At 40.4% G+C, this 16,067-nt stretch overlaps 1 protein-coding gene across 1 annotated transcript in view; it reads left to right on the top strand.

Moving 5' to 3' along the window:
* cenpp (centromere protein P) overlaps positions 1–16,067 on the top strand; it is a 131,523-nt gene that overhangs the window by 858 nt on the left and 114,598 nt on the right. The window contains exons 2-6 of the mRNA XM_033625809.2: positions 240–408; positions 614–768; positions 994–1,082; positions 4,574–4,662; positions 13,618–13,714. Of these exons, the coding sequence (XP_033481700.2) occupies positions 251–408; positions 614–768; positions 994–1,082; positions 4,574–4,662; positions 13,618–13,714 (588 nt within the window). The 5' untranslated portion in view covers positions 240–250. The remainder of the gene's footprint in view (positions 1–239; positions 409–613; positions 769–993; positions 1,083–4,573; positions 4,663–13,617; positions 13,715–16,067) is intronic.

Consider the following 16,067-nt stretch of genomic DNA (forward strand, 5'->3'; position numbering starts at 1 on the left):
GTTGCTTAATGAGTACTTTTGCTTTTGTACTCTCTAAGTATACACTGATGTTAATACTTAGGTATTTACTGATGAATAGATCTGAATACTTCTTCCACCACTGTACTAGACTAATATTGCAACCCTTTATTAGCCTGTTAATGTTGTTTGTATTGTATTGGTGTGACAGTGTTTTATTCTGCCCTCTTCATCCATTGAAACGCGTAAATTTCATTTTATTTATTTATATCTTGAGACAGTCAGTGTTTCAATGATGGAGAAGATGAGCGAGGAGAACATGGAGGAGGTGACGGTGCTGGAGGCTCAGATCGAGCGCCTCCAGGCTGAAGTTGCAGCCTTGCAGGCCCAACAGCAGGACAACCAGAAGGACATAACATTCCACTTCAGAGGTCAAATGCAGGATGCCATGTGAGTTTTATTTTTGTCCTAATTGTTTAAATCTTTCTCACAGTCTCTCTCAGAGTTCAACAGGTAACTTTTCCCCTCATAAAACCTAAAATCTAGTTTTCCTGTGAGGCTTACTTTTAGGTACACCTGCGGTTAAGTAGAAAATGATAACAGAAGTGCTGAATTGTCTTTACAGTAAATAACAGTCTATTGTCTGTCTCAACAGGTCGTACATGTGTGGACAGAAAGAAGAAGGGGAGAAGGAGAAGTTGCTGTCCAGGCTGAAGGAGGAGGTGGAGGAGCTTGAGGAGGATCTGAAGCAGCAGACTCAGATGAATGGCATCAGTCTGAACAGCTGCTTCACAAAGACTCTGCAAAGCAGTAAGAGCTCAGGGCTGTCTGAATCCACAGCCTTCACTGTCTTCTGACATTTTACTGATTAGATAATTAATCAGTGAATTGGAAAAAATAACCAGCAGATCAGTCAATCAAAACTTAACTTCACAAGCATCTTTTTAAATGTGTCCCTCTGGATGTAATAATGTACTTTACACTGGTGTGATGTGTGTGTGTGTGTGTGTGTGTGTGTGTGTGTGTGTGTACTAGGTGGCAGGAAGCAGGTCCAGCAGCTCTGTATATCAGGTCACTGCTCTGAAGGGGTCTTCCAGGTGGAGTTCCAGCTCTCTGAGGTCAAGGTGAGTCATTTCATTGTAAGGATAGACCGATACATCGGTCGGCCGATATATCGGGCCGATATTAGCGTTTTTTACTTGTATCGGCATCGGCCGATACGCGCGTGGGTTTGCGGATTCATTTTTCCCTGGCATGATTTACAGACAGGCATCCACGGGCAGCTCTGTGTTGCCGGAAGACCCTGCAGCGCACATGCAGCGAATCCTACTGTGTACAGTAGTTGTTGTTTTATTTATGCTTCAGCTTAAATATTTGTTTATTTTATAAAGACATTACTGGAAGATTTAAGAGCACTGAACTCTTTTTTTATTTGAATGTATAATAATAATAATAATAATAATATTATTCTACGTGTTCTACCTCAACTTTCCATCTTGTTTTAGTATTTTTTACTGTTCAATAAATGTTTCTTATTTTAAACTTGAGACCTGTAATATTTGTTATCATTGTGTCATTTTTTTTATGTTAATTGAGGGAGCAAAAGCAGTATCGGTCCCAAATATCGGCTCAAGAAAATCGGCAGTCCATCATCGGCTAAGGGTGACGGAAAAAAATCGGTATCGGCATCGGCCCTAAAAAAATCCATATCGGTCTATCCCTATTTCATTGTTTGAATAATGTGTTGAAGAGAGAGCGTTTCTGGTCCACTGTGGTCACCATTCCTCCCCTTACCAAGACACCGGATGAGTGGAGTTGATTGATTGGAGCTTTTGGCCTTTCTGAACTTATTAAATCGCCATTTTTAGGCTAAAGTGACATCCTTCAAATGTCTTCAGAAAATAGTCTTTTCTAATTTCCATATTTATGAAGTCTTGTCCCAAGTTGCATAAGCATTTATGGATTTGATTCATTTCTCTCTATTCTTTTTTCAGACTGTAGGCTGTTTTATTACTCTTTTTCAGACTAACAATTATTTCATCCTGCTTCTTTTTTGATTTCATAATGTCCACTTCAGCTAAGTTTATCTCTGTGTCCATATCCTAATAACTATCCATTATCAACTAAGCAAAGGATCTAATGCTTTTGGGGTGTTTTTGGTACTATGTTATGTCTGCTGTTCCAGTAACCAGGTCAGTATACTCATGATTAGAGCCCAATATTATTGGATTAACACAGATATCAGTATCGGCTCTCAAAAATCCAGTATTGGTTGGGCTCTTCTCATGATGTCCCTTACCCAGATGCACCCGGTGTAGATCAGATCCAGTTTGGTAACGAATCAGTAGTAGCATCACTCTCAATAAAATTATAATATTTCCCACACTATGATTAAAAACTGTAGATTAAACTGAATAGCTGTATAAAGCAGCTTTGCACAAGATTTTAGAGACTTGTATTAAGTATACAGTATTAAGTATTTAGACATGTGTAAATGAAAAGACATGAATGTGTCCTTGTTTATGCACAATGTGTTGTCTAACCCTTTGGCTAAGCAAAGTTCAGTCGTGCTGTTTCATTCAATTTACACCATTTTTTTTTAAAAAATCCAGCACATTTTGAGTTAGTCTACAAATCTGTGGATTTACTCAAGACCTTTTTCTCACAGAGACAAAAGCCATGTAAAAAGAGGTTCAGGTAGACACACCTGCCCGAAAGGCACACACCTGTGTTCACTGTGTCCTCAACAGAATGGGTGCTGATAGTGCGTCGGGTCAGCAGAGGGCGGCAGAAGGCCACTTTCATCGTTTCACTGATCAGGCATCAAGTGTACACTTCAGATTTTAGCAGCTCCTCAGACCTCAGCAGCAGCTGTCAGACATAAAAAACACTTAAACAAACAAAACTCACTGTCAGGTCTTAAATGACATCTAATCAGACACAAGACCAAACCACCTCGGAGAAAAAAAAAGTTTCATGTAGTGTTATGTAAAGTCATGCTGCATGGCAACAAATACATTTCAGGTTTAGATGTCATCAAAGCATTGTTTTTGTAAAAAGTGTTTTGTATTTTATTGTGACAGTTCAGATTAGAGAACGGTCCTTAATCAACAGTTTACATGTGCCCTGTTATTGTTTGTGCACAAGAAATATGTCAGCACTTTTCCTCCAGGTAGAGCTGGGTATCCTTTGAAATATGATGCCCACGTTTCAGTGATAACACTAAAACATAATTCACACATTTTATCCATACCTTACTTTAAAAAAAAAAAAATGTTTTCCTACAAACCCTTCTTGTTAAATGTTAACTAAACACATGCAGCCGTACATGATCTCTAGATAAGATACACTTTAAACAACCGGCAAAATTGTGATTTATATCAGGAACTATCTGATCAAAGACTACACTTTTGAAGATTATGAATCTGAACAAACGTTTAATGTCAACTGTCAGTATTTGACTGTTTTTAATACAGAGTATTGAGGTTCAGTGTGCAGCCCTTCCTCCAGGTTTGTTTGAAGAACATTTTGGACCATCACATTTGAACAGAAATGATGGTTGACTCTCAACAACTGCCCATAATGTATATTTTAAAGTCAAAAGTAATTGCACTTCTATTGTAGGGAGATTCAGTATCATTGTGATCTGTAAACGTGCTTCATGTAGGTCCAACAGTCTTCTGGTTTTCATTCAAACTGGATCAACCACCAGAACAGCTGGTTTCATTGAATCACTCCTCCTGCCTGGCTCGTGAAGTGTCATAAAAATTATAGTTTCTCCTCTGAAGCTTTGACTTGTTTTGATAAAGACATTAATTAGTTGGCTGTATAATTTGGTAACAGAGTCACTTTGTATACACACACACTCCCATCTCACTCTTTATTATAGTTTGATTAATACTTGCTTTTTATATTACAACATAATGTGAACAACTTCCAGTAACCTTAAAAATGTTTTGTTAGTGTTATACAGATGTAGTACAGATATGATTCATGGCCCTCTCCTTAACAGTGGAGATGGATGTTTAAAGGAACAGTTCAGCATTTTGGGGAAACATGCTTATTGTTTTCCTTTTCAAAAGACATTTAGATATCGTTCTCGTGTCTCCGCCTTAAGTACAGAGCTAGAAGGTCACTAATTAACATGTGTATCATGTTTGCTGTTTTAGAGGTGCACACATGTTAGAATTAAGCTCAGTTTATTAGGTACGCCAAGTTAACACTAGTCTAATACAACAGTCCTGCAATAAATTAGCTTTTATGAAGGTTATAATGTTCAGTTTTTTTTGTTGGAACTGTTTCAGAGAGCTGCTGATTCACCTTTTGGAGCATGCAGTTTGTGGTGCTGTTCAACTATTTTGTATTTTTGCTTTACTTAGTTTACCCACAGTATATGCACCATGAATCAGCTGCTCCGGATTTCGTGTCTCTTCCTGCTCACTTTTCTTATCCTCAGATCATAAAAATGAACTCTGAAACTCTGAACACTGACTGGTTTCCAGAAAAGAACAGGCTTCATTTGATAACACAGTATCTTTCATCACTGCACTGACTAAGTAACTCAGTATTTATGTTTTTTTTAAACTGAGTAATTGATGGTGTATTTGTCCTGCAGGAGGGTCAGGGTACTCAGAGGACGATCAATGATCTGAACGTTGTGATGGACGCCAGCAACCTGCAGAACTTCAGCAGTTTCCTTTCTGGGTAAGAACCAACACGCAGATTTATGTTAAGCTGATCTGAAAAGAAAATCTTACCCACTCTTCCTCCTTGTGAAGTTCTGCCACATCATCCCCAATAATCTTTCTGCCTGTGAGGTGTTTTAGATATCTGTATTTTCTATGGCAAACCTTTTCAGAATGATCAGCCTCTGCGTGATGGTAGTCAAAGTTTTCAGATTTATCAGGCTACGAATTTACCTTAATGGTGATTGATTTACTTGTTATAATCAACATTAATCAGTCAGAGGAGTTGTGTGAAAATACATCTGTATTCTATCTAAAACTAATTTCTTGTCACAAATTAGAACCAGTTTAATAACTGCGCACTAAAAGTATAAGCTTACTTTTGTCTTCAGTTCAATGAAACGTTCCTACACTCAGCACTGAACCTCTACAAGACGCATCACGACAACACTGTTTCTGTTGGCTAGATATGGAACTTTGCGGGTTAAAGTTGATGACAGTTAACCTTTGACCTCTTAGTTGGAGTTAACTCTAAAACAGGAAATGTATTCTTGAAAGCGTCAGCTGAATGGGCTCCAGTTGTGAATGAAAAGTAAATGAGAGAGATGGAGCTTAATGCTCCAGCATAAAGTTACATTTTAGACAACAATGTGTCAACAGTTTGTGTTAGCCTGTTTGCTGTTTGAACTTGATGATTCCCCCTGTACACAAAGCCAGCTCCATAATGAATGGTTTTCCCAGTTTGGTGTGGAAGAGCTTAACTGGCCTGTACAGAGCCCTGACCTCAACATTATCCAACACCTTTGAGATTAATTATTATAGATCACCCACTGTGAGCCAGGCGTTATTGCCCAGCATCAGTGTTGGACCTCAATGGGAGCAAATCCCTAGAAAATCTGGTGGAAAGTGTGAGTCCACAGGGCTGTTACAGCAGCAGATTAATGCCCATGGTTCTGGAATCACATGTTCAGCTATCACACATGTCTGAAATGTTCAGGTGTCTGCATACTTTTGGCCATGTGGTTAGCCATTTCCACATGGGCCAGCAGCCAGAGAAAAAGTCTATCTGAAGTTCATTATATGTGAGGTATCAGATTGGAGATGACTGGAAAGCCTAATTGGTGTGTTTGGACTGAAAGCCAGTGGCCCGTAAGTTTGTCATTTATTTACACTGCCTATTCTGCTCAGTCCAACTCTGCATATCTAATACTGGATATCACTCCTGTCAGGGTGAAGCCGTCTGTTTACCTTAACTGAAGTGTTTATTAAAGTTGAAGAAGATGTCAAACAGCAAACGGCTGTTGTCCAGCTGAACTTCCTCACTCACACATCCACTTGTTCTCGCTCTTTCTGCGCTTTACTTGCAAACAAAAAGCCTTTCTCACGGCAGACATTTGACTTGTCAAACACAGGTGTAATTCATTACATACAGAATGGCTGCATTCCATTTAGGTGTGCTGGCTTACTGGCACACCCACCTGTATATGGAGCACAGCCACCATCAATATTAGTTACACCTGCTCTGTTCCTGCTGTGACTGTAAAAAAATACGTGAGCTCAATCTCGTCTGTTGAGGTTTACTCAGTAATGTCTGGAGCTTTAGTCACTATTTCTTTTCTACCAGATGCTTTTTTCACTGCAGGGGAAAATGTTCATTGTGATCAAAGCCCGTGGATTACAAATAACATTACAGCACAGATTCTCTTTCAGCTTTAATCTGAATTTGTAAACAGGCGTGGAGTAATATTTGACCTTCTGTCAGCTGCTCAGCTTTACTGCGGTCTGGTGAGGCCACAGATTTTATTTATTTGTTTATTTAACCGAGACAGTGCACAATTGTAAAACAAATAATATACATTTAGTTGGGAAAATATTTGTATTAGCAAAATTTACCAGCAAAAATCTATGTGACTCTGTGTACAGTGGAAAAAATAATAATTTAGTGTGTAGTTCCTCTTTAATTTTGGGGGGAAATACTACCAGTATTTGACACCAAATTGTCAGGGTCCTTAAAGGACAACTTCGGTATTTTTCAACCTGGGCTCTATTTCCCCATGTTTATGTGCGCGTATGATTCATGGGTACCACTCGTTCTAAAATTGGTTCAGTATTGAGCCGCGAAACGAGCTAAAATGGTAATGGGGGAAAATGCGTCCCGTATAAAAGTGCTTTTTTTCGCCACTGACCGGTTCAGATCGCCAGTGTTATCTCTGTAAATAGCATATGGTAGCGGCCCTGGGGCAGTGGTGAGTGTGAATGAGTGGAGTCAGCTGTCAGTGTTGGAGCAGAAAGGCGGAGGGCGTCCCCGCTCGGTAATTGTAAATGAGTATGTGTGTGTGAAGTGTGTGTTTTTTCGCCACTGACCGGTTCAGATCGTCAGCGCTATCTCTGTAAATAGCATGCTAACTTAGCCTTTCCCTTACCTCTGGGCTGTGTGATGTCACGAGCTTTGCTCCACTGTGTCTGTAGCTCTCTCTACTAGTGGGACAGCCGTTTTCTTGAGGAAGAGGTGTTTCGGGTTTGGATGTCTTTTCTTCTTTGGCTGGCAGTAGTCATCTTGGGAGAAGTGAGCACTGCGGACCCGATGGTCTGCAAGGCGCAGTGTCTGGACAGGAGTGTTAGCATCCATTTGTAGCACAACTAGCCACAACTTCAGCATCTCGCTGTCCGACAAAGGCAGCCTATGAAAGCTGTACGGAGTGTTGCGCGACATCCTGTTCTTGCGTTTGGGAAAAAGGCCCGTTTATTTGAGCACTCCAAAAACTCCGTTAACACTCCGGGGGTAGCACGTAAAAGACTCTGTCCTCTGACTCTTCTAGCGTAACACACACTTCACACACACATACGCATTTACATTACCAAGCGGGGACAACTTCCGCCTTTCAGCTCCAACACTGACTGACAGCTGACTCCACTCATTCACAGTCACCACTGCCCCAGGGCCGCTACCATATGCTATTTACACAGATAGCACTGGCAATCTGAACCGGTCAGTGGCGAAAAAAAGCACTTTTATACGGGACGCATTTGCCCCCATTACCATTTTAGCTCGTTTCGCAGCTCAATACTGAACCAATTTTAGAACGAGTGGTACCCATGAATCATACGCACACATACACATGGGGAAATAGAGCCCAGGTTGAAAAATACCGAAGTTGTCCTTTAAAACTAAACTGCTTTCAACAGAATTAAACTCAAAGGGGACCTATTATGGTTTTCCACTTTTTTGTCTCATATATAGTGTTACAGTGAGAATATTCATGCTTTAAATGTGGCCAAAATTTCAGATAATGAAGTTAACGTATGGAGAAATAACCCTGTGAGCAAAAACCTCATATTTCCTACCACTTTGAACACTCACGCTTCCAACAGTTTTTTCTACTCTGTTATTATATGATGTTATAGTGTGCCAAATTTCTTTATATGGTCATCTGCTCCAGGCACGCCACTGCAAGTGTTTCCATAACATAGCCTACACTACTAAATAAATCTACATGCTAATGTCAAGGAAACATGTAATCTTGACTGCAGATGTTGTTAATTTCTCCCTGATTTCAGATCATATTCCTGTCCAAACATGTCTGGTTGTGTTTAGAAGCTTTTATTGTATTGGTGATTTTTCATAGTGAAAAGTGCTGCTATTCTCCATTATAGTAGTTTTCCTCGCTGAAATAACGGTGCAGAAATGCCTTGATAAGGAAGACACAGAAAGGCTGACCAATCAGAGCAGACTGGGCTTTTTCTGGAGGGCGGCTTAAGCCCAGTTCAGACCTAAGATTTGCGACTAGACAAATTGAATCAGGCAACTACTTGCAATGCACCGTTCTGCAACGTTTTAAAAACCTGCCGGTTCACGTCAATGCAACTAGATGAGACGGTGTATCAACTTTATGCAACAATTTCCAGCTTTTCAGGCTTATTTTGTGGCTGAATATAATTTGTAGCTTCTTAAAATATGAATGAGGATAGTGATAGTGAGATGGTGAGATACTGGCTACCAGCAATTTGTTCAGCGGAGTTGCAGGTGAAACCATCAGCCAGCTTGAGTTGAGTTGAGACGTGAATCTTTGGTCTGAGCTGGGCTTTAAAGAGACAGGCATAAAACTGAGCCTTCTCAGACAGAGGGTGAATACAAGTGTTCCAGCACAGATCGTATGAGGAAAACTGTGAAAGCATATAATTATGTAGAAACAGTAGAAATCTTACATACAAGTCTGAACCTGATAATGAGCATCATAGGTCCCCTTGAATTGTATTTGTTGTATTTGACTTTAAATTGTATCTGTAACTCTTGTTTGTGATGTCTAAAGTACTATAAAAAAAAGTAAAGAAATTTCAGCTTCAACACTAAATCTTTCAAGAGAGAATCACCATGCACTGAAGGATCAGTACATTTTCTCATCATGCTGTCGCCTCCAGGAGCCTTCACTTGTGTCAGCTCCTCTGGTTATTGTTAAATATCTGGAGCAGCTGACAGTCGGCAACTTATGTACTTTTCACATGTTCTGTTATGCAACAAAGCAGTTTGTCTTGAAACTGTGGTCTCCAGTCTGCTGGCAGTATTCACCTGAGCATCAGGAGCACCTGCTTTGGTCGTGACTCCTGTTGAACCCAAGTTCAAACCTTTTAGTCGTGTTTATATAAACTAAATGACTTGTAGGGGTTCATGTGGCCAGGTGCATTCTCTGTCCTGATAACTACAATTGCCAGAAAGCGTCTTTTCTGTGAGTGGATCAGCACCACAGAGCATAAGTCTGATTTGTTCTATATCTTAAGGCCAAACCACATCTGGATTGTATGGTCCAGTCTGCAGAATCTGGCAAACAACAGATGGAAAAATACTGGAGATAATGATTCTGACACACTGCTGCCTTCTCCAAGTCTGAGAGAGAGTCATAGTTTTACAGTCCAAATCAGACTGATAATCTTTGTTAAATCAAGCTGGTCTGAAAGATAAACACTGACACTCTGATTTTTATTGTTTTTTTTTTCTTTATTCAGCAGAGGCATGTTTCCACATCTGTCCTCTTGTCTCCCTGAAGTAGTTTCTTAACTTTGTTAGTATTCACAGTAACACTGTGGCTACACTGGCTGTGCAGCAAAAGCAGCAGTCCAGCTTCAGTCCTCTGTCCCTGTCACACAGGATGTGTCCAGCCACTTTACTGTTGTATTAGCACCTGCATTTTGGTTGTCCTCAGAGTCCAAGTTGGAATCAGTGCATGTGACTGAAGAAAATAGACTTGCAGTCCAAATTTATGTTAAATTTGTTTTGTCAGATGACAATGTGATAATAGAATAAGGATTATATCAGCACTGCAGCGCAGCAGCTTGGGAATGACTCCTCGGTTAATGGGTTTATGAGCTGTAATTAAATCACTATTTCGTATTCTTCAGTGTCTGACAACAGAGACAAAAAATGTGTGAATGTGAAGAACTAAACTGAGAATTTTTCTGTATTAACGCACAGTAAGAGTGACTGGAAACACGAGTGTGGATGCCTGTTGTTTTCTCAAGAAAACACCCTTTTTATTATTTGATACCTTAATGCAGATGTAGTCTCACTTTTATCCAACTGTTTTTTTAGTAATTCGGCTAAAAACTGTTTCAGCCCGAATGTGGAAACACTTTTGATGCAGTGCATTGTGGGATAAGTTTAGAGGACTGGAATATGTCAAACTTCCTCATGAACCTCTGCCATTAAAACACAGTGCTGCTCTTGTCATATGGGGATCCAAGCAGACTGAGCCATGAACCATTTTGCCCCCCAGCCTGCAGTTGAAGAAACACCGATCCAGGCTGTTTGTGTTTGCTGCTCTGAGCCAGGCTGATAGTGTGAAGCCAAACAGAGCTGAGGTCAGGACCACAGCAGGAGATATCTGTCAGCTCTGAAGCTAAAAGGGAGGTTTACACTCAAGACAGCTGTTGCTTTACAGACACGGCAACATTTACAGTACACAGACATGTTTTCTGGACAATGTAATTAAAGTGGGTTTGCTGTGTAGTCATAAAAAATGGGCAGGGCTGCAGCATTCAGTTATTTTCAGGGCATGAGGTCATTATAATCAAAGGACTCATCTTCTGGGGAATATGAATGTGACCAGTAAATTTAATGAATCTACCGTTTAGATTTTGGTATTTATTATGACTGTTGAGTTGAACAAATTGACTCGAAGGTAATGCAAATCCAGGTCCCTGAATTACAGCTCACATCGGCTACATGAGTTGCGTTCAAGTTACAGTCCTAATTTCTGTAGGACCTTGTATTGACCTCAGAATTTATTAATTAATTGATTTGTTTGTTTATTTATTGTACCAACCAAAATATGTCCAAAATGGGTTCTACTCAAAGTGTTGTTAAATTTGGTCTTTTTCCTCTGCTGAAAACCAATTTTACTGCTTCTTTGGGATGGTGATCTGAGGCCACTTAAATTTTCCAAGTCTACACATCTCAGTAGAATCACTACATGATAAAGTTTTCTCAAGCAGTGTGGTTTAACTGGTTCAACACTGAAGATACTGTATAGCCAAACGGCATCATTCAGAACACAACAAATCCGTTTAACACAACAATATCAAACCAGGGATCAGTTTCTCTCCCACTCTCTCCCTCTCTGTCTTTTTGGTAATGCTCCACTATATGGGAGCGTGCACCATGTTTCCATCGGCTCGGTGTGGAATAACAGTCGTCTGGAAACTTCACCCAGCTGCCGTCTAGCCCTGGGCCCCCATGGAAAACTCTGTAACAGAATGTCCCAGGCTCACACAGACAGAGAGAACCAGACCAAAACAAAGATTTTTTTTGCTGTTGCCATTGTGATATACATTATACTGTATATGAAGAAGCAACTTTTTGTAACCTACTTTTTACAGTTTATGGATGGGTAGTTCAGGATTTACCTGTTGTTTGTACAAATGGTATAGAGGTACAACAAGGTTGTGCTTTTTGGCCATATATATATTGATTATAGGCTTAATCCTTTTTTAAGAAATGTTTTTCTGTTACTAATTTAAGTCACCACTTAAAGTAGTTCATTCATTGAGGCAGATTTTACAAGCCTTCTGTTTGTCCATAATGTTGGAATATTGAGACAAATGTCGTTAAAACTGAAGCCTTTGCTGTGGAGACTGACTGCCTCTTTTATTTGTAGTTTATATGAAAATAGCACAGTGGGCCAGACAGCATAATTGAATGATAACATGTTACTTGTTTAAACTTTTATGTTTTTTTGTTAGTGAAAAGTTAATCATCACAGTTTTCCCTTATTCTGGTTTTCTTCAGGTTGCTCAACCGGCATCCAAAGTTAAGTTCATTTTAAGTTAAGTTCAGATAGATTGTCATGAAATTCTGTGCAGACACTCGTGGTTCCTAATGACTTTGAGGATCTCCTGACTTTTGATATGTGGCATTTCAACCAACTTACACTTTATTTTGTTTTTATTGCAAATAAGCACATGTTAGCAGACATACAAACAACACATTGGAGTGAACGATGCTGTCCTGTACATGCTTCACCATGCCCTAGCTCATCAGGAGGAACCTGGCGCTTATGTGAGAATCAAGTTCTTTGATTTTTCAAGCGCATTCAACACCATCCAACCCAACATACTCAAAGACAAGCTCACAGAGATGGCAGTGGATCCTTCCTTTATCTCCTGGATCACAGATTACCTGACAGGAAGGCCACAGTATGTCAGGTTGGAGAACTGTGTTTCTGGGACATTAATGAGCAGCACGGGGGCTCCACAAGGGACTGTCCTGGCTCCATTCCTGTTCACACTGTACACGGCAGACTTCAAATACAACTCTGAGTCCTGCCACATCCAGAAATACTCGGACGACACTGCTATTGTGGCGTGTATCAGGAATGGGCAGGAGTCTGAATATAGGGACCTGATAAAAGCCTTCAGTGACTGGAGTCACAAGAACTGTCTCCTCCTGAACACCTCAAAGACCAAGGACATGATCATAGATTTCCGCAGGTCCAAGCCCCCTCTTCAGCCAGTGAATACCTGTGGGGTGGACATCGAGGTGGTGCCAAGCTGTAAGTATCTAGGTGTACACCTGGATAAAATTGGACTGGTCCCAAAACACAGACGCTGTCTACAAAAAGGGGCAGAGCCGCCTCCTTTTCTTAAGGAAGCTCAGATCTCTCGACATCTGTAGTAAGATGCTGCAGATGTTTTCTCAGTCTGTGGTGTGTTGTTTTATGCTGCAGTCTGCTGTGGAGGAAGCATCAGACACAAAGATGCAAGGTGGCTGGACAAACTAGTCAAAAGACCTGGCTCTGTGATTGGAGTCAGGTTGGACACACTGGAGGAGGTGGTGGAGAGATGCACTCTGAAGATGTTCGAGGCCATCATGAACAACCCAGATCATCCACTCCACAACACCTTGATGGACCAAAAAAAATGTGGTGGACGGCTCCTCTCTCTTCGATGCAGGACAGAGAGATACAGAAGATCCTATATACCAACAGCTGTCAGGCTTTATAATTCTTTGACATTTAATAGTTGAGCTGACAGATAATTGAATTTCCCCTTGGGGATGAATAAAGTTATTCTTATTCTTATGCTTCTGTTTTAGTCAATTCGGCTGTCAACACAGGCAGCGCAATGGGTCGTGTTTCACTTGCACTAGGCATTCGTAAGCTTGACCTGAAGCGTATTTTACATCTAAAATCTATTTTCTTCCATTTTTTGTACAATAATATGGTAGACACTACTGTAAGTTTTGTCAAAACGTGGATATACTACACTGAATACTGTACCTGAACACATCCTGTAGACAAAAACAGAGGGTTAAAGTTGCTGCAGTTGAGAGCTCTGACAGCAACCATACTGATGCATATTGTAACATTTAAGGATGTTTTTTTCCCACCTTTACTGATGGACAATTCAAACAATCAACTTCAAGGGGGAAGAACTAATAAATTCCTCTATAATTGTTTTAATGATGTGTGCAATGTCATTCCAGTGTGGAGGAGAGCAGGGATCTTCTCCTGTTCTTCAGGACCCTCAGGACTTTCTCAGACAGATGTGATGACCGGTGCAGAACCTTCCAACACTTCCAGGTAAGTGAAGACATACCTGCACCGAAATGGACTTCACATTGGTGACCCCACCCTCACACACCTGCTTTCTATTATTTGTGTGTTGTTGACACATGAGGAACTCCTCGGAGCGAATATGAAGGATTTGACCTAGTTGGGCTTTTCCCTCTATGCGATGTGTTTCACACCACTGATTTAAATTTTTGTGAAACATGGCAGTATTTTAGGCCAATGAGATTTCTGTTGCTGTTCTTTTGTTGTTTCTTTATGGTTCTGGAGATGTTTACTTGTTGCTCAGTGACATATCTGCATCATTCGTTGGGGACAAGATGTGTCCATCCTGAATTCTGTCAGTGGGGAGAGCAGATGGTCCATCAGTCAGTGTGAGGGCAGACAGACCCAAAATGGAAACTTAATGGTTGGATCTAATCTTTAACCTCTGCTCGACCTCTGTTGGGCTTCACCTTCATCCATCAGTGGAAGAGCCTTGTTGTCTTGTCCAGTGTAGAGGTCAGAGGATGAATCTAGAGGGACAGGGTTTCTCTTTGTGGTCCAGAAGAGACTGGCTTCAGGTTTTGTATTTCAAAACAGTTGTTAGCCTAATGTCAACCATGAAGATACAATAACGTCCTTAAAAGGGTCAGTATTGTTTGTAAAGTGCTTAGACTCAGGCTGATGAAGAGTAAACTGGAGGTTAATGCAGTGGGTGTGAATTGGTGTGAGCATGGTAAATATCAGGGTGGGACTTAATTTAAGAGGTAGCAGTAAAATGTCAAACAGTAAATCAAGCTGCAGAAGCAATATGGAACCTATTCTCCTGTTTACTTGGAGAATGTAAAGTTCTGCCAAGTTGGCTGTGCTGGAGGAGGATTAACCCACATTTTCCATACTGGCCTGTGTGCTCTAAACTCTTATTTTGCTTTAGTTGCATTTTCTTCAGTGTTATTATGGAAAAATGTAATTCCCATTGTAACTACTCAGCTGTAATGTGGGCAGTGCCTTGTATGCTGATTTCCATGCTTTAATGACACACAGACATTAACATGTATTTAGAGGAATAAACAAATAAAGATATAAAACACAAAGAATTCACATACAATCCAGGAATCTTAACCGACATTAACCAGCCAGTCACTGTAGGTCTGCAGGACTGCAGATGATGGTGGGCAGCATACCAGTCACAAACCACAGACGTTTACAAGCATGTGGCCAATCACTGAATGGCATTTCTCCATTGTGGGCATATTAGTGTTAACTGTCTGCACACAGATGCACAGACGCACAAACACATGCAGACAGCCATGGGGAATGGTGTAGTGCACATAATGTTTTTGTTGTGCTAGCGGTGTGACTTAAGATGGTGATATCAGTGGGTCATGTCAGCCACAACAGACCCAAACAGAATCTGCAGATTTTTTTAAAAAAAATATTATTTAATTTTTATTCAGTTTTCAGCAGAGATCCAAAGTGAAAATCTACAGACATTAGCAGAATGTTCGTTTTGCTTGTAATGTGGCAAACAATATCCAGTTCACTTTTGTCTGCAAAACACATTCATTCTTCCACCTACTACAACATCATATTCATTCTCAAATTTAACACTTTAAAGTTTCTTTAGATATTTAACAGTTCTCGTACCTTTCCAAATATTCATCTGTTTCTTTTTGAAATCCACATGGACCACTCTTCACATCGACATAACAAAGGACTCAGCCTATATGAGCGCACACTCTACCTTGTGAGCTAGAGATTGCCCCATTACCAGTTTGTTTTAACTGAATATTCTCTGGTCCGGCTCAGCTAGAAACACAAAAGCGCAGAATCTGTCAGCATGTTAGTAACTGGTAGCCTACTGACAATGTTGTCTTTACGTCACCTGATCAACTGACTTTAGCCATTTTGATAACAGACATTCGACTTATTGAAGATGTGAACTAACCGCAGACACTTGCCTTGTCCATGGACTTATGGCGGTGTGGAGCTATAATCCACGGCACATAGCTCCTGCAGAATTGATTCAGAGGAATCACAGTAATGGTTATTTAACATTACTTTTGGCATTAAGATTTTTAATGGTCTTGGTGGGGGTTCCTGTTGGCCTGGTGGTCTGCCAGGCCTGTACATATAAATAACTGAAAGTAAATCAACCTAAAAGGGCACTTGGAAAATGCAGTCCCTTTTGAAGGCCGAATTCCCTATCTTGTGTTTTTAATAAAAGTGAAAAAATAATTTGTGTATCATATCTGTGACTTGGATCCACTCCAAAATTCAATAGGTTCTTCCTTGGCCTGTGCTACACCCTTCCTCCAAGTTTCATGAAAATGTGGCCTGCAGCTTTTCCATAATCCTGCTGACAAACAGACAAACAAACACA

Source organism: Epinephelus lanceolatus, chromosome 1 (assembly GCF_041903045.1).
Source record: "Epinephelus lanceolatus isolate andai-2023 chromosome 1, ASM4190304v1, whole genome shotgun sequence".
NCBI lineage: Eukaryota > Metazoa > Chordata > Actinopteri > Perciformes > Serranidae > Epinephelus > Epinephelus lanceolatus.